Source organism: Pelodiscus sinensis, chromosome 23 (assembly GCF_049634645.1).
Source record: "Pelodiscus sinensis isolate JC-2024 chromosome 23, ASM4963464v1, whole genome shotgun sequence".
NCBI lineage: Eukaryota > Metazoa > Chordata > Testudines > Trionychidae > Pelodiscus > Pelodiscus sinensis.
Genome location: NC_134733.1, coordinates 18,043,224 through 18,065,647, shown reverse-complemented (window position 1 = coordinate 18,065,647; position 22,424 = coordinate 18,043,224). Strand labels below are relative to the sequence as shown.

The 22,424-nt window shown below is 42.4% G+C and overlaps 1 protein-coding gene across 5 annotated transcripts in view; it reads left to right on the top strand.

Annotated features, from left to right (window-relative positions):
• Positions 1–22,318, top strand: part of LOC102460020 (cyclin-dependent kinase 11B) — a 42,092-nt gene extending 19,774 nt beyond the window's left edge. For all 5 annotated transcript variants that reach the window (XM_075906804.1, XM_075906803.1, XM_075906801.1 and 2 more), the window contains 10 exons: positions 2,204–2,294; positions 8,348–8,469; positions 9,490–9,595; positions 10,870–10,991; positions 12,017–12,124; positions 12,821–12,937; positions 13,230–13,378; positions 15,894–16,083; positions 17,569–19,771; positions 21,836–22,318. In XM_075906804.1, the coding sequence (XP_075762919.1) occupies positions 2,204–2,294; positions 8,348–8,469; positions 9,490–9,595; positions 10,870–10,991; positions 12,017–12,124; positions 12,821–12,937; positions 13,230–13,378; positions 15,894–16,083; positions 17,569–17,661 (1,098 nt within the window). In that variant the 3' untranslated portion in view covers positions 17,662–19,771; positions 21,836–22,318. The remainder of the gene's footprint in view (positions 1–2,203; positions 2,295–8,347; positions 8,470–9,489; positions 9,596–10,869; positions 10,992–12,016; positions 12,125–12,820; positions 12,938–13,229; positions 13,379–15,893; positions 16,084–17,568; positions 19,772–21,835) is intronic.
• The last annotated feature ends 106 nt before the right edge of the window (positions 22,319–22,424 follow it).

The following is a 22,424-nucleotide window of genomic DNA, read 5'->3' as shown; positions in this document are numbered from 1 at the left end:
CTGGGCCCCCTAGTATGAAAAGGATGTGGACACATTGGAGAGGGTCCAGTGGAGGGCAACCAAAATGATTAGGGGGCTGGAGCACATGATCTACGAGGAGAGACTGAGGGATTTGGGTTTGTTTAGTCTTCAGAAAAGAAGAGTGAGGGGGGATTTGATAGCAGCCTTCAACTTCCTGAAGGAAGATTCCAAAGAGGATGGAGAGAGGCTGTTCTCAGTGGTGACAGATGGCAGAACGAGGAGCAATGGTCTCAAGTTACAGTGGAGATCTAGTCTGGATATTAGGAAAAACTATTTCACTAGTAGGGTGGTGAAGGAGGGGGTTCAGAAAAGGGCAACTAAAATGTTTAGGGGTTTGGAACAGGTCCCATATGAAGAGTCCCAGTTGCTTTGGCCTTTCAGTTTGGAAAAGAGGAGACTGAGGAGGGATATGATAGAGGTATATAAAATCATGAGTGGTGTGGAGCGGGTAAATAAAGAAAAGTTATTCATTAGTTCCCATAATATAAGGACTAGAGGACGCCTGCTAATGGGTAGCAGGTTTAAAACTAATAAGTGAAAGTTCTTCACACAGCGCATAGTCAGCCTGTGGAACTCCTTGCCAGAAGAGGCTGTGAAGGCTAGGACTATAACAGAGTTTAAAGAGAAGCTAGATAAATTAATGGAGACTAGGTCCATAAAAGGTTATTAGCCAGGGGGTAGGAATGGTGTCCCTGATCTGTTTGTCAGGGGCTGGAGATGGATGGCACAAGACAAATTGCTTGATCATTGTCTTTGGTCCACCCCCTCCAGGGCACTTGGTGCTGGCCACTGTCGGCAGACAGGCTACTGGGCTAGATGGACCTTTGGTCTGACTGAGTACGGCCGTTCTTATGTTCTTATGAAGCACTGGGATAGGTTCCCTCGGAAGGAGGTGGAATCACAGGTTTTTAAGTCCTGGCTGGGATGATTTAGTTGAGGTTAGTCCTGCATTGGGCAGGGGGCTGGACTTGATGACCTCCTGAGATCTCAGATTGTATGAAATGTGTATTGGAAGGGAAAGCTGTCTCTGTGAGGAGAGATTGAAAAGTTTATAGAGGAGATGAATAAGCAGAGAACTGAGAAGGTGAGAAAAATAATAATTATGTATCATAGCACATAGGAGCTAGTTTTAAACCCTAAGTTTTTACCTTTGCCTACAATAGTTAACTGGCTAAACAATTTGTTTAACTGGTTAACCAGTGATGGTGGGGACAGGGTCTGGCCAGCAGGGCTGGTTAACCGGTTACCTTGTAAGCAGGCCAATAAGCCACCTACTTACTGGGTAACCAGTTAACTTCTTAAATCCCTAGTAGGAACCCTAGCCATGGACCTGAACCTCACAGTCTTAAGTGCTGTACAAGTACAGGAAAAAAGACAGTCTTGCCACATAAAGCTTCTAGTTTGAAATTGTCACTTGCTTACAGTGTTCAATGAAATTGAAAGGCTGTAAATTTAAGAGAGACACATGAACTTGTATAGATGCAGAATACAGAAACACTTAATATGTGTGTGTTGTTGAGCATTTGCTATAGATATAACTATGCATGTTTTGTTAAAAGTTTGCACTAAAGTAAAATGGGAAGCAATTTTATATTGAATATGTATACTGTCACCTTTATTTTTAAATGGGGAAGTATTTAGACCAATGTTTCTCAACCTTTTTGATTCCAGGGACCGGCTTGCTGTCTTTCTAAACTATCAGGCAGATCTCAGAGCCCAGCACAGGACTGGTCGTTGAGAAACTTTGAACTAGACAGTCAAGACTTATGTGATCCTATCTATTTTAGCTGTCAGTGGCTAAGAATAGCATATGCTTAGGGAATGCAAATGCAGCTTATTGGCTTCCATGAGACGCGTCAGTCTAAGGTGCTGAGCTAGTCCCTGTGTTGCTGAGACTGAAATCCCCATTCCTTCTGCATCTGTAGGAATGGGTGGGGCATAGGAGCTATTGAGGTGGAGTATTTTAATCCTTTTTTAAATGTAGCTTTTTGTGCCCGAAAGGACACTTTCTTGGGCTAGGTAAAAATGCTTTGGAATAAAATATAGTATTCCTGGACATAGCTCTATATTGTACTCTTCTGGGATAACAAACTGTTCATATGAAGTCAGCCGTACTATGTTTTATACGTCATTGGAAAAAGTAAATCCTAGAGACTACATTTCTGTTTGGTTTTTTTCTTAGGGATGTCGTAGTGTGGAGGAATTTCAGTGTTTGAACAGGATTGAAGAGGGAACATATGGTGTGGTATACCGGGCAAAAGACAAAAAAACTGGTGGGTACAAATGTGCCTATTTAAAACTGTTACAAATGTTGGGTTCATTAAGCGACTTAATGTTTTCACAACACTTACTAAAAGCCCAAAGTGTTACCGTGCTCTCTCTATAAAAAAAGCTTTTCCTGTGGGATGACAGTGAGGTCATCATGTCACTGCGTCCCATAGGCTCCATCCTCCCACAGCTGTCTTGCCCCAGACACTGTTTGGGGACCGACAAAGCCACCTGGTAGCCCGGCCTGGGCAGATTCTGCCTCCCGAAAAGCTGCGGCCAGAGCTAAGCAGGAAGGACCCTTGGGAGATGGAATCTGCCTAAGCCGGGCTCCCAGGCAGCTTTGCCAGTCCCTGAACAGTGTCTGGGGTAGGGAGTGATTCCATCCAGGCCTGGGCGCCACTCCGCATCTGCCATTGCTTACAGGTGACCCTCCCCAGGTAGAGGCTCTGGGGCAGCTGGACCTGGGGATGTTGGGACCTTTTCCCGGCAGTAAGGATGTTAAATTTAGACTAATCAGTTAATCAAATAGTCAACGTAATTTGCATCGACTATTCAATTAGTCAATAAGGGGGCCTCCGGCTCTTGCTACAAAGGTGGAAGTGCCATGGGGAGCACGACCAGTGGGGGACTCAAGCAGTCCCTCTCTGGCCCCGCACTCTTGGCAGCGCTTTGCTTTTGAAATGTACAACAGCCGGGCTCTTGTACATATATTTCAAAGGTGAAAGTGCCGCCTGTTCCCTGCTGTGCCCCTGCCTCTTCTCCCTACAGAGACGGTGCTGGGGGGCACCGGCTTTTATTGGAGGCGAGAGGGATGGTGGGGGTAGGAATGGAGGCAGGGAATGGAGGATGGAAGTGGGGCTACGGATGGAAGAAGTGGGATGGGCAGGGTGGGAAGGCGGGGTTAGGGAGGATGGTGGGTGTAGGGATGGAGGATGCAGGTGGGGCTAGGGATGGAAGGAGTGGGCTGGGTTGTGGGAAGGGTGTGTGTGTGTGTGGGGGGGGGGGGAGACTGGCTGGTAATTGAAGGGCAAGAGCAGGTGGGATGGGCCGAGAGCATTCGGATGCAGGGGCTTGTGCAGGGGTGTGGTTGGTGGGCGGGAGTGGAGAAGGGTGGGAGTGACTTGGGGCCATAGAGAACACAGCTGGGCTCAGTGCAAGATTGATAGGCCCTCTGACTGCACTAGCAGCCAGCGATGGGGAGTGGTGAACAAAGCGAGCAGGGAGCACAGCCCCCTAGTGTAATATTAAACCACTTGTTTAAGTGGCCCATTTTAGGGCTACAACTCTTGGTGATCACAGGGAAGTAGTATGTTGTAGCGACCTGCAGTTTGGGAAAACAAGCATCTTTGCTTGAAGTTACTACTGGTTGAACCTCTGTAGTCCAGCACTCTCTGGTCCAGTGACATCTGTGATCTGGCATGATTTCAGTTAGCCAGATGGCCACTTACCATGGGTGTCGTCAAGTTTCCCACGGATCCATAAAGTTTGTTTACAGCCACCAGTCCTGGTTCTCTGTGTTCTGTGCTGTAATTTACCTCTAATATACTGAAGAATGTTTGCTACAAGCCCACTAAGCAGTAGAAGTGTTGGTAATGCTGTTAAATAATATTCAGTTTGGCCTGTGGTTTGCCAAATCCTCTGGTTTGGTACCCATCAAGTCCTGAGGGTGCTGGACTAGAGAGGTTCAACCTATATTTTGAATGTTCTCTTGCATGAAACATAATCACTTTGTGCTCTCCCTGTTTTGTACTGTGCATCAGTGTTCACTGTGAACTGTGCGCTTGGGTGGCCACCTGGGGAGAGATTCAAATGCTGCCCAGCTGATTAGCAGAGCACCCGCTGCTGGCAGCAGGTGTTTCTACTGGTAGTGCACAACCCTACTTGCTTTGGTGCATGTAACAGAATTGATTCTGCGCATAGGTGGAAAATATTAGAGGGCACGTTGCAGTGTAGGCTGGAATTCTTCTAGAGAGCTTTTTTCTTTAAAACATTATTAACCTTCTACATTATAATAAACATGCCATTACATGCCATTGTTAGTATAGTGGACAATTTAAACATCAAGATGATGGTAACTATATGAACGAAATGTAACAACAGTGCTTGCACAATATAAGGATGTTAAATATCGGTTAATTTGCTCGTTTAGTAGTTGATGAAATTTCCCTCAACTAGTCGATAGGTACTTCTGCACTCCTCCTTTGAAATGTACAAGAGCCCACACTGGGGCTCTTGTACATTTCAAAGGAGCAATGTGGAACTCCGCGTGCAGCCTGGGGCCAGCAGAAAGTCCTGGTAACTCTGGGCTGCACACAAGCATGCCAGCTTTGAAATGTACAAGAGTGCCCAGCTCTTGCGCATTTCAAAGCGGAAGTGCCCTCATGGAGCCTGGGGTCAGCGAGGGACTGAGTGTCCCACACTGACCCTGGGCTCCATGCCGTGCTTCCGCTTTGAAATGCCATGCGGAGTCCGGGATCAGCTGGAGCTGATCCTGGGCTCCGCGCGGCATTTCCGCAGAACCCAAGATCAAATGTGGACTCCCCAGCTGACTACCGGTTTCAAGCAGCATTTATCCACAACCCAGGATCAGCTGGGGACTCCCCAGCTGATCCCAGGTTCCGTGGAAATGCCTCATGGAGCCTGGGATCAGCTCTAGCTGACCCTGGGCTCCACACAGTGCTGCCACTTTGAACTGCTGTGGCAGCACCACATGGAGCCTGGGGTCAGCTCCTTGTGGCGCTCCTTTGAGAAACAGAGGCAGCGTTTCAAAGGGGCAGCACCACACAGCTGAGCCAGTGATCAAGCTGTGCAGCACTGCCCCTTTGAACGCTGCCTCTGTGTTTCAAAGTGGCAGAATCCAGTGGAGCCCGGGTATGGGCTCCATGTGGTACTGCCGCTTTGAAGTATCCCCTCTTCCCCCCCACCCCCTTTGCTGCCTCTATCTGGAGGCAGCAAGGGCCAGGGGCGGGGTCAACTAGTCCTTAACATCCTTAGCACAGTAGGTGATGCAGGATTCAGCATTTAACAGAGGGAGTCAAAAGTTTTGTTCATGTTAAGAACTTGCCTTGGCTTGTTAGTCTGAGAACTTAGTATGGGATCTTCACTAACTTTTCTGAACTCTGAGGAGGATGTTATTCAATGTAGAAAAATAGTTCTTGAATCTTTTGTAGCAAGAACTATTTGAAGTTCAGTAAAAACATTGTATAAAAACGTAATGAAATTATAATTTGCATTTCTGTAGCGCCTTCTATCCCAGGACTTGAAAGTTTTCTAAAAATGTGAAAGAGGCTTTACAATAATAATAAGGAACATAACAGGAAGTCTGTGGTAGATCTGGAAATATAATCCAGATTTCTTGGCTTTCAGTCCTGAGCTACAACCACAAGACCAATCTATGCTCTCTTGTATCAAATGTTCTGATATGCTGACGTGGGAGAATAGTTGGATAAGTGTGTCCTTTAATATAGTCTGTTCGTGGATTTGATTGTATTAATCAGTGTAGAGTTATAGTCGGGGGAGAGAATCATTTACTAAATCCCCCATTAATAAGAAAAAAATAAGACTGTTTAATATATTATTTTTAGTTCTTTCTCTCTTTTATGAGTGACTCTTTACCCTCAGTGTGATGTGCACTTGAAATAAGATTCTTTTTGAAGATAGTCTCTTCCTGTTGGACATAGACATGTAGAAATAAAGAAGTTCGATTTTTTTTTTTTTTTTTTTTTTTTAAAGCCCTTAGGGCAATGAGTCCCAGCCCAGTTTAGGTAAGAAAAAGAAGAGTAAAGATCGGGCCACGGCGTGCCTATGACTTTCTACCAGGTGATTCTCACCTGGGGCTTGCCATTCATGACCAGCTGCACACACGCTGCCTCCCGCCACCAAGATGGGATCTTGATAGCCCAGAAGGCACAATACATCCTCCCGCTGCCAGCTGCATTGTTGTTAACGCTCCAGCCCTCTTCCTCCGTCCCAGTCTCATGGTGGACCCGATCCTTCTTTTTCTTTCCCTTTTCCTTTCCCCCCAGGGCTCCGTGCCTGGCGAAGGGCAGAGTGCTGGGGCAGAGCTGCCTTTGGCAATGAGACCCCCCTCGCTGTATCCTCCATGGATGAGCAGGGGATGGAGCAGGCCGGAGCTTCAGAAGCAGCATAGGCCAAGGGACGTGCTGGCTGCCGCTTCCTGCCACTCACCTTGCGGGTGGCTCCATAAAACTTAACAGATTGTAAAGAGGTCTGTATGCTCGAAATGTTGGGAACCACTGCCTTAGAGGTTTCCTGCTTCCGAGTTGCTTAGATTTAGTTGAGCCTAGCAGGTGAACTGCCAGGTTGTTAGATATACCAATAGGTGGCATTATACGTGTGGAAAATGATTTAAATGGTTTTATAAAATAAGTAGTTTGTGTTTACAAAAAATTGTGGTTGGCTCACTTTTATTGTTTACTTTGCAGTCACTCTTGTTTGAAGGAAACTAAAGCTGTTTTAATAATAGTTAAAAAGCTCTCACAGTCTGAGAAACGTTACCCACGTATAACCTGTGGTGTGTATTTGAAAACTTAGTAAATAAATCAATCAAAGTTTTTGAACTTTTAGTGATGGCAGCTATCTTGCTGAAAAGTTACCCCATTTGATACCAGCGATGCAAGAGCCAAATATAAGCATGTTTGAATCTTTCTTTTTTAAAGTGATTTATCAGCTGGAAGAAGGATCTAATTTAACATCGTGATAACATATGTAGTGTTTGTACTGAAGTGCTTATTTTATTGTGTACAGTAGCTAACACAGCAAGATGCACGCTGTTTTATAATCTCTGAAATGATTCCCCCTCCTGCTGCTATCACAAATAATTTATTGCTTTCCTGCAAGCTGTCTGTTTTCACCAGAAGTTTATATGCATGTTACAGTGTATTTTACCACCATCTGTAAAGTCATTTTGTAAACTTGTGTTGAGCAAAACAAGTGTGCTTTGTTAAGAGAAAGTTTGTTTGTATATTTAGGCCATAAGACTTGGAGACCAGACTATTGACTTGCTGTAAATTAAACTTTCAATTCCTCCATCTACTAGTTTGGGGTAATGCAGGGAAACAGTGAGAATTCATTATTTCTTTCAGTGTTTCAAAGTCCTTTGTGAAAAGGATGCATACCAAAAAGAAGAGTATTATTTTCTTTAAATTCATTTCTTGTATTATATAGTTTCAGTGGTCACTTCCTCTTCTATCCTACATGGCATGTGGCTGTCCTTTGAGGCTGACATTAACATTACTCTCTGAAATAACTTACAAAAGCAGAGCTGACGTTGACTGCTCACTCAGTACAAGACAACACCACAGTATGCTAAGGATATTTTTTATCACTAATTGACATGTAATAAATAAGAACACTTTCATATCTAAAGATTCACATATTAACTGTTAATTTTATAGTCTTGCCACATAGAATTAATTCATAAAGGGGAGGATTCACCTCTGTGAGGGCTATTCACCACTTAAATCCTGTTTTACTTTTACTCTGTGAGCTCTTTGGGAGGGGGATGTGTTTTACAGTGCTTTGCTTAGCTTAGCACAATGGGATCCTGGTCCCTGATTTGACCCTGTAAGTCCTAGCACAATGCAGATAATTTACATTAACATTTTGAGGTATTAAGTGGTGCTGGCCATCATGTGGGTAAATATAACCCCAAATGCATTTTTTCCTTCCAGTAGCTGATGGGAAGTTAAATCGGTGTTTGTGTGAGTGGCAAATCATCTAGTTCTTTAGTAGTTGTGTTCTCTTTCCATTTTTGTTTTATTGGACCGTAATAAAATCTATAATCAGCAATCTTGGAAAATGATGCAAGGGGAAAAACCTGTTTTGTGTTTTTTTTCTTATCAATGAATTCAGCAAGTATCTATGACTTCAATCTAGTCCTGTCTTTAACACAAAAGCTAATATAATGTCTGGATAATGACTTTCATTGAAACAGACAGTCAGAATATTTACTGTGCTGTAAGAAGTGCCCTCTTGACATTTCTTTGAGTACGGATTTAATTTGCGTTGTGTATTTAAGATATTATTTTTCTTGTAGATGAAATTGTGGCCCTGAAGCGACTGAAAATGGAAAAGGAAAAAGAAGGCTTCCCCATTACCTCTCTAAGAGAAATAAACACTATTCTGAAAGCACAGCATCCAAATATAGTCACTGTTAGAGTAAGAGCACCAATACTTTGATATCCACATTAATTTTATTCTTGAAGTGTTAAAATGCCCTGTCATGGTCTAATTCGGGGGTTGTCAAACTTTGATACCGCGACCCCCTAAAATGCTAAATGAATGTGTGTGACCCCCCCCCACCCTCCCCAAAGTTAAGCAAAATAAAAAAAAAAGGAAAAAAGGAGGAGGGGGGGGGGACAAAGTTGTTAAGCAAAAGTTGCACCACTTTGTCCAGTTAGGGGGAGGGCTGGGTGCAGTCCCAGAGCCAGGCCCCCACCCCCCAAGCATTTCCCCATCCCAGTGCACTCCCCCGCTCCCCCTCAGGCAGGCATCCTCAGTGTCTGGGAACCTACTCCAATCTAATCTCCCCCCTCCCGTTCACCCCCTTCTCCCCCGCAGAGCCAGGCATGGAGGAAACTTACTTTTAAAATGGCTGCTCCTGAAGCCCGGCTGGCTGCCTCAGCTCACTCTGTAGGGGAGGCATCACGTGGCCAGCTGCGGGTCTCTGCTGCTCACGCTGGCCAGAGCAGCACGCAGTCTGGCGCCCCCCTAAGCGTGGTACCTGGCAACTGCCCTCCTCACTAGACTCTGCGGTGCTCCTCACTCCCCTGCCCCTGCCAGACGCGGCAGGGGAAAATTAGGTTTTTTTTTACCGGATGGAGCTCGCAGGGAGAGACAAATTTTTTCAAGAAAAAAAACTGGATCCAGCTGCGACCCCCCTGTAAGTTGGTTGTGACCCCCCTGGGGGTTGCAACCCACAGTTTGAGAAATGCTGGTCTAATTTAAGTACAATATTGGCATGTTAGAGTTTGTTTCTATCAGTATGCAGTTGTGTACCTTGTAGAATATCAAATAGCTAATTTTTGTCTGTAAAATCTGTTTAAAGCTTACTAAAATGAACTTGTCTGGAATACTTAAGTATCGTACCTTTCCTGTGACTTTCCTGTGACAGCCATTTTTAGCCTCTTATAAATATTGCTTGGTTTCCTTGATAATATGCTGTATTTATTTTCTTAGGAAATTGTCGTGGGCAGTAATATGGATAAAATCTATATTGTAATGAATTATGTAGAACATGACCTCAAGAGTCTGATGGAAACCATGAAACAGCCATTTTTACCAGGTACTGTATTTCCTACCTTTCTTTAACTTTCTAAGCTAAAATCATATGAGTTATAAGAGCATCAATATAACATGTCCTGGAGTTGTGCTGGCGCATTTTGGCGTAGCGTGAGACAGACTATTTTGTTAAGATGAAACTCTTTCTGAAATGTCTTTGGAACAGGGACGGTTCCTTTTTCTACCTGCCTGCTTACCCTCTATTTAGAATCTTAGGTCAGTGACCATGACTATAATATGAGAGTCTATGGTTTGAGTTGGCAAAGAGCCTCAGGAATGTGGTATCCAATTCTCATTGTTTCAATGGGATTTGGATATCCAACTACCTTAGAGGCCTTTGAAAAGTCCGGCCCATGTATTACACACATATACCCAGGGCTCGACAAATCCGCAGGCGAGTAGATTTCAGCCGGTTGCCCCATTTACCGGCGGCTTGTTCATGCGCAGTGCGGGGCTGGCGAGTGGTTTTCGCCATGATCGTCGAGCCGTGCATATACCTATGTGTGTGTATAAGCAGCCCGTAGCATGATGTGGCCTTGATGATGATCAGGACCTTTATGTGCTACTGTAATGTACATGATAATGAGTGATAATGAAGCAAATATATATATTCATGGGGAAGTTTGGGCCAGGGTTACAGACTTACTTGATTTAGTTATTTATTTCACTTAAAAAATTAAGTGTCATGGGAAAACTGGAAACAAAGGTATTCCAGTGACTTCATTCTCTTGGCTTTATACAACAAGATTAGTCCCTGAAAAATGAAATATTTGGGGATGTAACTAATTGTGCCCAGAACTGCACCATGTTCCTCCCATCCAAATGTGCTGTAGTGTGAGGGTCCTCAGATGCCCCTGGAAGAATTACTCTGTACAATTGAAAATCAATTTAATTGTCCCTGCTAACTTGGACACGTTAGCATTACCTGAAATGTCTGTTCTGCATGGGTTGTGCTGAAAACACTGAATTCAACACACTTTCACTCACTATCTGCTAAAATTCTATGGTCACATCTCGGTGCTATATTCGTCATTGAGAGCTTTGAATTGACTTCAGTGGGATCAAGTTTTGGTCCATACTGATAAAAGGCTGCTGCTTTTTCCCCTTAATCCTGTAAATCTGTTGATTCTTTTTTTAATAATTAAATACATATCTAGTACTTATTTCGGTTCGGTATGTTTTGTTCTATGCTCTTGATGCAACTACTTCAAAAAACATAGTACTGGCAGACTTAGACTTTCAACTGAACACACAGGGTTCTTTCTTCAATCCTTCCAGGTGAAGTGAAAACTTTGATGATTCAGTTATTGCGTGGAGTCAAGCACCTTCATGACAACTGGATACTTCATCGGGACTTGAAGACCTCCAACCTACTGCTCAGTCATGCAGGCATTTTAAAAGTAAGGATCCAGTGTTTTGGAGTAATAAATAAACATCGTTTATTGGTCAAGGAAGTATTGTCTTGTTTTTATAGTAACATAAGTAGGAGTCAGATTAGAGTTCTTTTCCTAATTCTGCCATAGAGCATATGTGTGACTTTAAATAAGTTCAGTTTTTGTGCCTCAATTTCTCCATCTATAAGACAAGGATAACACCTTTTTGTTAACTTCCAGGGGTATTGTGAGCTTTAAGTTAATTGAAAAGTATTTGTAGAGTGCTAAAGTGTAGTATTGTTTTCTTACTTGCTGACGAAAACAATATTTAAAAGTTGCTTCTGACAAAGTGGATCTTTGCCCACGAAAGCTTATGCTCCAATAAATCTGTTAGTCTATAAGGTGCCAAAGGACTTCTCGTTCTTTATGCAGATTCAGACTAACACGGCTACTCTTCTGATCATATTTAAAAGGTTCGTGCTTGGGAACAGATTATAAATTTTTAATTTATTTTTAAAAAATACTAGAAGAATATATAGCAAGTAGGATCAGGCTATAAGAGTCTTCTTCAGTTTCACTATTCTAAAATCTGGAGGCAAAATTATAAAGTTAATATTATTCTGAAGTTGGGGTGTTGATGTAGTATGCAGAAGATGCTGTTTCCTTTCCTGGTGCAGACAGCTTGCTTTCACACTGTGAAGTTTTACTGTTTGTTATGTGATTACAGTTAGCACTATCCAATATTGATTTTTTTTTTGCCATGAAAATTTACCAGCCTAGGGAGAAAATCTACTAGACCTTTGCCATGATGGTCACAAATGGGGAGAAAAATGTTTGCTTTACTAGCCAAAATAAATTACTTTTTGGATGAGTGAGCAAGCAAGCAGAATCTTACAAGGCTAACAAATCAGTGGTTTATTCTGCTAATTGAAAACTATTTTTAAGGGTGTAAGGGTTCAGGAAAATTACTGCACATTGTGTGCTGGCATTGTAGATAATACCAGCTTCTACAGTGTGTTAGGAGATAATGCTAATGATACATTCTCATTCAGGTCGGAGATTTTGGACTGGCCCGAGAGTATGGGTCACCCCTGAAACCTTATACACCTGTTGTTGTGACACTGTGGTACAGGGCACCAGAGCTGTTACTTGGCGCCAAGGTATGTTTCTTCCTGTCCATCTGTGAACTAAGACACCAATTATTCTTTATTGCTCCTTGATTTTTTTTTACCGTATTTTGTAATTGACATACAAAGTATGCATGGATGATTTTTCATATTTGATTTAGGGATTGAAAAATCTGGAGTTGAATCAACATTGTAATTTCTAGTTTGACGGAGAAATTGTTTACTTTTACTAAAGTGCTAAACTGTAGTATTGTTTTCCTACTTGTTGTAGAAAACAATATTTAAAAGTTGCATCTGACGAAGTGGGTCTTTGCCCACAAAAGCATATGCTCCAATAAATCTGTTAGTCTATAAGGTGCCACCATACTTCTCGTTCTTTATGCAGATTCAGACTAACACGGCTACCCCTCTAATAATATTTAAAAGGTTCGTCAAATGTAGAACACAGTGCTAATGTATGACAGGGCTGTAGCTAGGATTCCCTCTGCTAGTTGTGGTGAGAACGATTCTCAACATAGGATGGGGAAAAGAGGTGACATTTTGGTGAGTCACATTTCAGTATGTGGTATGTGTATAATAAGTAACTATTTTATCATCTGCAGTAACTTGAGACTATGCATGGTTCATATGCAGTGACCTAAGTAGTCAGATCATCACTGAGTTGGCTGTGTCACGATGTATCTTGTGAAATAATTCCTGCTGTAATTTGGGCATTTTATCTACTTTCAGGAATACTCCACTGCAATAGACATGTGGTCAGTAGGTTGCATATTTGGAGAGCTGTTAACTCAGAAACCACTGTTTCCAGGAAAATCAGAAATTGACCAGATTAACAAAGTTTTTAAGGTAATGTTTTTGATACTCTTGTGGTCACTGAACATTGTTGTTGCGCAACATTGCTCTAGAAGGTTGTAGTAAGCAAGTAAACACCCTTCCCAACGTTGATATAGACGCTGTTTTAATTAAGGGGGTAAGAGAGCCTTCTTTTTGTTCAGTATGTACATGTGATTAATGTGTTCTTGAAGATACTGCTTTTATGTTAAGTTCTCTTGATACTTATCAAATCATACATGGTTAAGGAACAACAAAAATGCACTGTAGTGTGAATGTTCTTCTGAGATAATATTTTGGTTTGTAGGACCTGGGTACTCCCAGTGAAAAAATCTGGCCTGGGTACAATGAGTTGCCAGCTGTAAAGAAGATGACATTCACAGAGTATCCCTATAACAACTTACGCAAGAGATTTGGGGCACTCCTCTCTGATCCGGGTTTTGATCTCATGAACAAGTGAGTGCTAATGTCTATTGGAATTAATGGAAGAACCCATTTCTTATAGTCTTATAGTTATGGAGAATTTTCTAAAGTCTTGTATCAAGGCATCCCTTGATTTCTCAGGTAGGTGAGACTGATGCATTTCAAGCTTTGAATTATCATCGTCCCTAAATTCTCTTCTTGGCCCTCACATAGCTACACCTATCAGAGAGGTATCTGCAAGAACAATGAGGAGTCCACTGGCACTTTATAGGCAAACAGATTTATTTGGGCATAAGCTTTCATGGACCAAGACCTGCTTCATCAGAATGCATCTGACGAAGTGAGTCTTGGCCCATGGAAGCTTATACCTAAATAAATCTGTTAGCCTGTAAGGTGCCGCCAGACTCCTCGTTGTTTTTAGAGCTGTACCTAGTGAATCTGAATCCTGACCTGTAACACCTCTTAGTCCTTGGCTCTGCCATAGCATTTAAAATTAAACAGTGGTCAGGCGGTCTGGAGCAGCCCCCTCTTGGAGGGGGGACTGCTACAGCCAGGCTTGAAAACCCCTGTCCTCACTGCACCCCATGGGGCTGCACCAGCTCCCTGTCCACCGCAGGCAGTCCAGCCCTTACTGGTTAATCGTAACCAGAAAGCCTCCCCTGTTGAGAGTGAAGTGTAACGGTTAACCATTAGCATCCTTACATTGGCAGGAAAGTCCTAGTATATAATGTCTGTTTTCCCAGTAGTAGTTTAGATAATTCATATTGCATTTAATTATCCTGTCCTGCGAGTCTTGCGTCTTGCAGTTTACTGGCGGCTGTTGCAATCAACAGTGAAGTCCTAACAGTATAGTTAAACTGGAGGCGGGGTGGGAGGGAAGGGAAAGGGAAAGGGAATATCTTACAATTCATATGAGGAAAGTGATAAGCTAAGGAGAAAACAAGTGATCTGTATTTTGTCAGTTCTGTTAAATCAGCTGTTATGGTCATCTTCATAGTTAGTTCTATCTGTAGGCCCCAGATCTTCTTTCCCAGCCTTTTTTTAAAAAGGGGTGCTGGCGATGACTTGAGTTTTTTTCCCCTCAGAAGGTTCTTCAAGATTTCATGCCACATGTATGTACCTTGAAAGGACAGGTTCAGATTCCAGACCCTATGGAAAGTCTGTATCTGTCCTTCATAAAAGAGGATATCTAGTCCTCCCCTTTTTTCCCCTCTTTGGAATGACTATAACAGTAATACTTTGGATCATTTAGTAACTGCCAAAGGACTAGGTGAAGCCTCATTCTAGTAAAGGTGGTTATCAATATGGTGGTATTGAAATCTTAATTACTGTAGCTAAGATGAGGTTACTCTTAGTTCATTAGTGCAAGATGAATGTCTGTAGGTACTGATCTTGCCCAAGCTTACCTTTTACACTAGGGATGTAAGCAACTAGTAGACTACCCGATAAGCAAATGCTTATTGGGTAGTCAAGTAGTCACGTCCTCCTCCCTTGCTGCCTCTATCAGGCAGGGGGAGCACAAGCTGGTGCTGGAGGGAGCCAGCTTAAAAGCTGGTTCTCTCTCCCCCCCTTCATCCCCTCCACCACAGCCCTGTCTCTGCAGGGGCCAGTGGGGAAATGGCGTGAGTGGGGATTGAAACAGTACTGCTCGCGCTGGTCCCACTGCTGCTCCTTTCCCTTTGGAATGTATAAGAGCTGCCTGCGACTCTTGTACATTTCAAAGGAAGAGGGTCAGTGGGGATAGTAACGCCCCCCCCCATCAACTAATTGAGCAGTCGATGGAGATTTCGTCAATTACTCAATTAGCTGATTAATCGAAATTTAACATCCCTGTTTTACATGTTTTCTTGAAGTCAGAGGGACTCATTTCTCTCTCATGCACTCTGCCGCTCCACATATTTGCAGGAACATGGTCATATTCTGCTGAGCTTGGTAAATGGCACAGTAAAGACAAACCTTTTGTACTGCTAAGTGTTTGAAATAGTTGACCATAAATTGACTGGTCAAGTTACATAATATTGCATAAGAGTCATCTTTACTAAAGAGTGAAGCACCGTATACAACTGTGTCCAGAGGCAGCAACAGTGGGGAGGAGGAGCCGGTGCTGAGGGGAGCTGGCTTAAAACCTGGTTGCCCCCAGCACTGTCTCCACAGGGGGTGGGCAAGGGAGGCAGAGGCGCAGCGGGGGACTGCACGTGAGCTGGGTCTCAGCTGGTGGGACCTGGCAGCTCTTACTACGTATAAAAGGCAGAGCCACAGCGAGGTTAGTTCCCAGGGCCAGGAGCTAACCCTGCTGCGGATCTTCAGTTCCCCCTCATCGGCTAATCCACTCGATTAGCTGATTAAACACAATTTAACATCCTTAGTTGGTACCTATTAAAATAATGTAACTAGCTGTTTTTAAGTGGCAGTCTTTATTTACTTTTTAAAGTACAATCCTTTGTCAAAAAATGGGAATAATTTAAATGGGAGGTTTGCATATTTTTCCCCTTGGAGCTAATTTTTCCTCCTTTTTGTGTCTCACTCCATCCCTTTGATTAATTTTCAGGTTCTTGACATACTACCCAGGCAGAAGAATCACTGCTGAAGATGGTTTGAAGCATGAGTATTTCCGAGAGACTCCTCTTCCTATTGAGCCATCCATGTTTCCAACGTGGCCAGCCAAAAGTGAACAACAGAGAGTTAAGCGTGGCACAAGCCCACGACCTCCAGAGGGAGGACTTGGGTATAGTCAATTGGTAAGTTTAATAAATTGGGAAAGAACCAAGTTTTGAAGTAAACCAGCATAGAATCTCCAAGGCTAAGTCTAGACTACATCCCTCTGTTGAAAGAGGGATGTAAATGAGTCCGGTCGAAAGCGCAAATGAAGTGCGGATTTAAGTATCGCGCACTTCATTTGCATATTTGCGTCCAATTGCGGTTTCGAAACAGCGATTTTTGAAAGTGAAACCGCAGTCTAGATGCAGTTCTTTTGGGGGAAAAAAACCTTTTTTTGAAAGAACCCGTACTCCTCACTTTTTCAGAAGTACAGGTTCTTTCAAAAAAGGGTTTTTGTTTTTTTGTTTTTTGTTTTTCAAAAGTACCTCCTCTAGACTGGGGTTTTACTTTGGAAATACCCTTTTTCAAAACAGCAATCGGACGTGAATATGCAAGTGAAACACGGGATATTTAAATCCACGCTTCATTTGCACTTTCGATCAAGCTCATTTAAATCCCTCTTTCGACAGAGGGATGTAGTCTAGACATAGCCCTAGTGTCCCTTTTCATGTCTCCTGATGCTGTTGTTGGGAACACTGATAGACTGGACTTATGAGGTCATTAGGCTCATTAGCAAATTCATTGTTCTTAAAAAATGCACGTGACAAATGTGGTGGCATTTTGATCCTGGATGAAGATTGAAGTCCCATGTAGAAGAGGAAGCTGCTTTGTTTCCTTCAGGATTTTGGGGGAGGAAAATGAGGCTCATTCCTGTTCCACTTTTTGTGCTTCCTATGTTCCTGTTTGCTGAGTTCGGCTTGAGCAGCCACAGCTCTTTGGATTAGGCATGTAAAAAGTCATTTAGAAATGTAACCGTGTAAAAATTCTAGTGGTTACTCACGCTGGGGGCTCTGCAGTAAAAAGCTTTTATATAAACTTTATACTGCAGACCCCACAGCTAAGTTTGGCTCTCTGAGAGCGGGGCTGGCAAGGGCTGTCTCCTCCCTACTGGGGAGGCTTCATTGTGGGCTCTGCAGCTGGCTCCCCAGGAGCAGTGTGTACCCTGGGGGGAGGGGGCGAGCTGGGACTGCCAGAAACGGGCTGCTCTGGTGGCCAGAGCCTTTGGTGGGCCCTGTGGGGCTGGAGCAGCCCCCTGCTTGGGGTGGGAGGGATCTGCTCCAGCCCCTACTGGTTAACCAGAACTAGTAAGATAGTGATGTCACAGTTGTTTTTGCATGCTCAGAGAGAAAGTCCTTTTGGAAATATAACCCTGGAGTGTTGATTAAATAACATGAATAAAACCCACCTAGAGCTCAATGGTGCCATGTATGGAATAATTTTTTTCATGTGCTCTGAGACACGTGTGAATGTGCACCACCAGTAAAAATCATACCAGTAGGTGCTTTGTTAGTTAGCTGCATGGCATTTTGAATCTCTTCTGAGTGGCTGCACAAGCACATAGCTTACAAGGAACCCTGGGTACATTTCTTACTTATAAACACATGAATTATATATTCATTTTACAGGGTGATGATGATCTGAAAGATACAGGTTTTCATCTCACTACTACAAATCAAGGAGCATCTGCAGCAGGACCTGGCTTCAGCCTGAAGTTTTAAACTTAATATGAGGAGGGGGGAAAAAGACAGAGCTTGGACTTCAACCATGCTGTTGATGAATGGATTCCAAAGTGCTCCAGTTTTGTTCATTGCATCAGGAAGACTCTGTGTTTTACACAGGAAGAGCCAGATGTCATCTTACTGAGTGTGGAATATAACTGCTGCATTCCATTCAAGGGACTGGAATGAATTAATCCAAAAAGCCAAGGATCATTACAAAAATTCAAAAAAGAAAACTTGAAGTACAATCTTGGAACTGTTTTGTTTTTGTTTTATTTTTTAATTTTTTAAATTTTTTGCTTGTAAATTTATAGAATTAAAATCCATATTTAATTGTTTAACAGTGTGAAGGATTTCATTTTCTTCACCTGCACCAGACTTGGATGATGGTGGCACTAAATCTTCTAGAGAGGAAACTTAAGAGATATTTTTGCTCCTCATTATCCCTATTTGTGCTTACACAAGTTGAAGCGTATTGTCAGTACAGGTAGAAAAGCTCTTTTGTAAAGATGATTATCTGTTTGAATTCAGGTGCTTATTTGAGCAAGAAACCCTGAAGGCATTTCTAAGGTGTCTCTCCTATTCTGTGCCTTGGAGAGAGCTGTATTGTGTGCTTAATACTGATTGATGACCTTTTTGAAAGCACTGTTGGCCCCAAGTGGTTTATGATGGGTTGACTACTTCACTGTTTGCCCTACTGTATGTATATATTCACAATGGCTGTGGTACAGAACAAGAACTGCAATATTATTTTATAAATCAAAAATTTTTAATACGGGGATTTAAATGTTTAATATTTTCTATCGGTAGCCTTGTTAATGTCATTCCCCTGTCCAAAAAAAAAAATGTACTGAATTTACAGGGCCGCATTCCAAAACTTACATAGGCTAGCCTTCCATAGGAATTGTCCTGGAATGTTGTACTTTTTGAGTTTCTAATTTATAACTGAACTGTCCTTTTCAGTGGTGAGAAGATGTCAGAAAGGAATACTGTAAAAAGTTGGGGCATTCATGCAATTAGAATTAGGCTCCCACCCAGTAAAGTGCTGAATCTGAATTATATGAGTAGTTCCATTGATTTCAGTGCAATTATTCATGTTCGTAAAGTGAAGCATATTAAGTGCTTTGCTGGATCAGAGCCTTAGAAACAGGATTTTTATATATTCAGATTGTCATAAATTTTAAAGTAAAATATTCTTGGAGGAAAACAGAAGTGTGTAAATTGTATAAATATTTTCTCTTAGGCCTGATTTTCTAATATTCTAGTAAATGGGGGAGGGGATGGGAGGTGGAGATTTTTATTCTTGTTACCTGTCTACTTCTGAAATGTGCTGGATTTTGGCAAGATGGCACTATGTTGGAGCTGTGGGGCCATTAATAACGTATGTAAAAGCAGCTTCTGTACAGTAGCGCTCAGACTGAAGAGCAAGAACACATTTTGAAATGATCTGCAAAACAGCTGATAAAGGATTAAAAATGTGACTTTATATTTTGTATGTCAAACTCCACTGTAAACTTTGTGTAGCATAACTTTTTTATTGTTCTCTTGGCCACAAATGGACACAGCACATTGAAAAGTCTGATTCCCAGCGGGAGATGATTAGTTCTGCAAGCCGAGATATTTTTTAGTAAAGCAAACTTAAAGCTAGATTAAGATGGGAATTTGGTGTGGTTTTGAAAAGTGTGTGATTCCAGATGTTCCAGTGGAGACACATATTGCTACTTGTCTCTGTGGAGCAGCATTCCAATTGGTCTGTCTCAGCTTAAAGTAGCAAGCAAAGAAAGCACTTAATCTTTTAATTTAAATGTCTGTTTTCCCATATGCAGCACTTATTGTGTGTGATCCTAGTTTGACTTGTCCATGCATAAAAAGATGATTATTTTAAGATAGCTAAATCATTTTTTATGATATAATCATTTAAAATCAAGTCCTAAATTTATTTGTACATATAAATTTGTAAGAAGAAAAATATGGATTAAATAATAGTGAAATGCTAATCATGTTTTCCCAGCAGTGACTCTGACTTTTTTTTATAGGTCCTGCATATATACCTTGTGTATGACTGGCCAAGTGTTTTCCATATTAAAAGCTGGGCCTTTAAAATAGATGGGTAAGTTGTTTGTTTTTTAATCTTAATGTCAGTAAAACCAAAATATGGTGAGAAAATACTTTGAAGACCATTAGTTCAGAAATGGCATTGCAATGTTTAATTGGTTTTAAACTAGGATGTAAAGGTTTAACCGGTAAACCTCTTACCAGCATACTTACCAGGGTAATCAGTTAACCGGTGCCAAGCTGGCCAGAGCAGCCCTCCACCCACAGCGCTGCAGGTCCTGCTGCAGGCAGGGGGCTGTTCTAGCCAAGCTGGACCCACTGCACCATGGGTAAGAGGCTGTTCCATCGCGCTCCGACCCTGGTGGGTGGTTAAATGTCCCTATTTTAAACCATTCTTTTCAAGCATTTGAATATTTGAAAATGCGCTTCCACAGTGGGTAAGTGTTTTCAGTCTCGAAGTTGGGTGATAGAAATGGGAATGTAGAAGGCTTTTAAAAATCTGATTTTTCTCATATTGTGCAAAGTATGGGAAACTGGGTTGGTCCTTGTTTACTCTTTGAAGAAGGCCTGAAATATTTCTAAACATTTTTTGCTTGTGATTGTGTTTAGAAATACATGTTTTGTTTTGTTTTGTTCTGCTGTTCTAGGAAGATTCTGTCAATGACCAGAAATCTAGTAGGTTTGTTGTCATAGTCCTGTTCTAGCCTTGGCAAAATTGTTGTGGTTGGTTAACACTGATGGTGCCTACCCCTCTGTTTGAATGGCACCTAGGGCTGGATGGTTTTCTGGTGTGCAAATCCTCTCCTTTATTATGCAAGCCACTTCCTGCTATTCTTCCTCCCACCAGAGAGACTGACTCTATGGGACAGTTGCTGGGCAGAAGTCTAGCTTTACAGGAAGCCTATGAATATTTTCTTTATCTGTCCCCAACAGAATCACAAAGATGTTATTCCTTTGGGATCTACTATCCCAACCCCTGCCTGCACCCATATCACTGGGAGCAGGGATTTCTGTTCAGGGATGTTAAATATAGTTTAATCAATTAAATTGACTAGTCGATGGATTTTCCATCAAACAGTTGATAAGTGGGAGAGCCGCAGCAGGCTTAACTCCCGACCCAGGAGCTAACCCTGCTGCAGCTTTGCCTTTTAAACGTATTAAGAACCTGTTGGCTCTTAATAAGTTTAAAAGGCTAAAGTGCAGCAGGAGGGACACAGTGTGAGCCAGGACAGCTGATTCCCAGCTCACGCAGGGTCCCCCCTACTGCGCACCAGCCTTTTAAATACATTTGATAGAGGCAGAAGGTGGGGGGAGGGGGACTGAGTGACTAGTTGAGGGACTAGTTGACTATACAGTAAGCTTTTGCTTTTGCTTATCAGGTAGTTGACTAGTCGCTTCCATCCCTATCTCTGTTAGCAGAGCTCAGCCCAGAAGCAAAGCCAGAGGTGCTATTCCCAAGAGTGGTGTCCTGGAGGATTGCATGTTTCTACTGATAGGCTTTCTGTGACACAGTATCAGAGCAGTTTACATAAGCTAATGAATTCACAACAATCTTGGACAGAGGAAGTGTTATCTGCCCGTGACAGATGGGGAGCTGGAGCATGGAGAGAGTAACATGGCCAAGGTATCAGAGTTAGCTCCCTGCCACTGGCAGCGTGGCCGGAAGTCCAGACTTCTCTACCCTTCGGTTCTCTGGTCCAAGGACATCTGTAGTCCTGCCAGACCACAGAAGTTGCTGGACCAGAGAGAGTTCTTGGTTAGGAGGGTACAACCTGTACAAAGATCATCAGGACAGGGCCCGCTTTGGCATAAAACAGCTTAGCTCCACTGCAGTCAGCTAGAGCTATGTCACATTTACCCAGGCTAAGGAGCTGTCCTTTAGTTGAACCATTACTGTAAATATGGAAGTATTCTTCTATAGAACTTACAGGGGCTGATTAATATGTAATTTCAGCTCTACTACTGTTCTGTTGCATATATCATTGCAAAGTAATAGTTGTTGTGTGGAAATAGCAGTTCCCTGATGCTGTCTGATTGCATTGGCCTGTCTCATTACTCATCAGATGTTTACCTAATCCAAGAAACAAAAGCATTTCTATCATTTGTTTTATTTATACAGAAAAATGCCTGTGATTTGGTAACTTGTTATCTAAGAATGTCATCGGATGAAGGCTTCAAAGCTGCAGACAGAGGTAAATAACACATCGTGATAAATGCAAACCACAGAAAAATGTACAGGGGGGGAAATGAGTTCCTGGAAAAAGTTCATTCTAGAATTAGATACCCACCCCCACACACACACGCACACTCCTTCAGTGCTTGAATAAGACAGCATCACTGGAGAATTCTGCCACGGATTGGTCTCTTGTTTCAAGCCCATGTAATGCCCCACATTGGGATTTTAGAATGTTATTTGATTATAAAGAAATGATGCTTGAGAGCAAGAAAAACCCTGGAACATTAACCACGCCTTTTGTTTCAAATATATATGCAAAGCTATTGCTACATCCATTTTTAATCTAAAGCCAAGTTCCATTAATACAACCAAACGGTTAGTTTTTAAATGATCCACAATTACCTGGGTCATCTTGGCGTCAAGATTTTTTTTCCCCTTTTAAATTCTCTTTTTGCAGGACCATATGCTTGATAAATTCTTTAATACTAAACTCTTGGAGGAGAGTTTTTCAGTCAAGTCCCAGCATCCTACT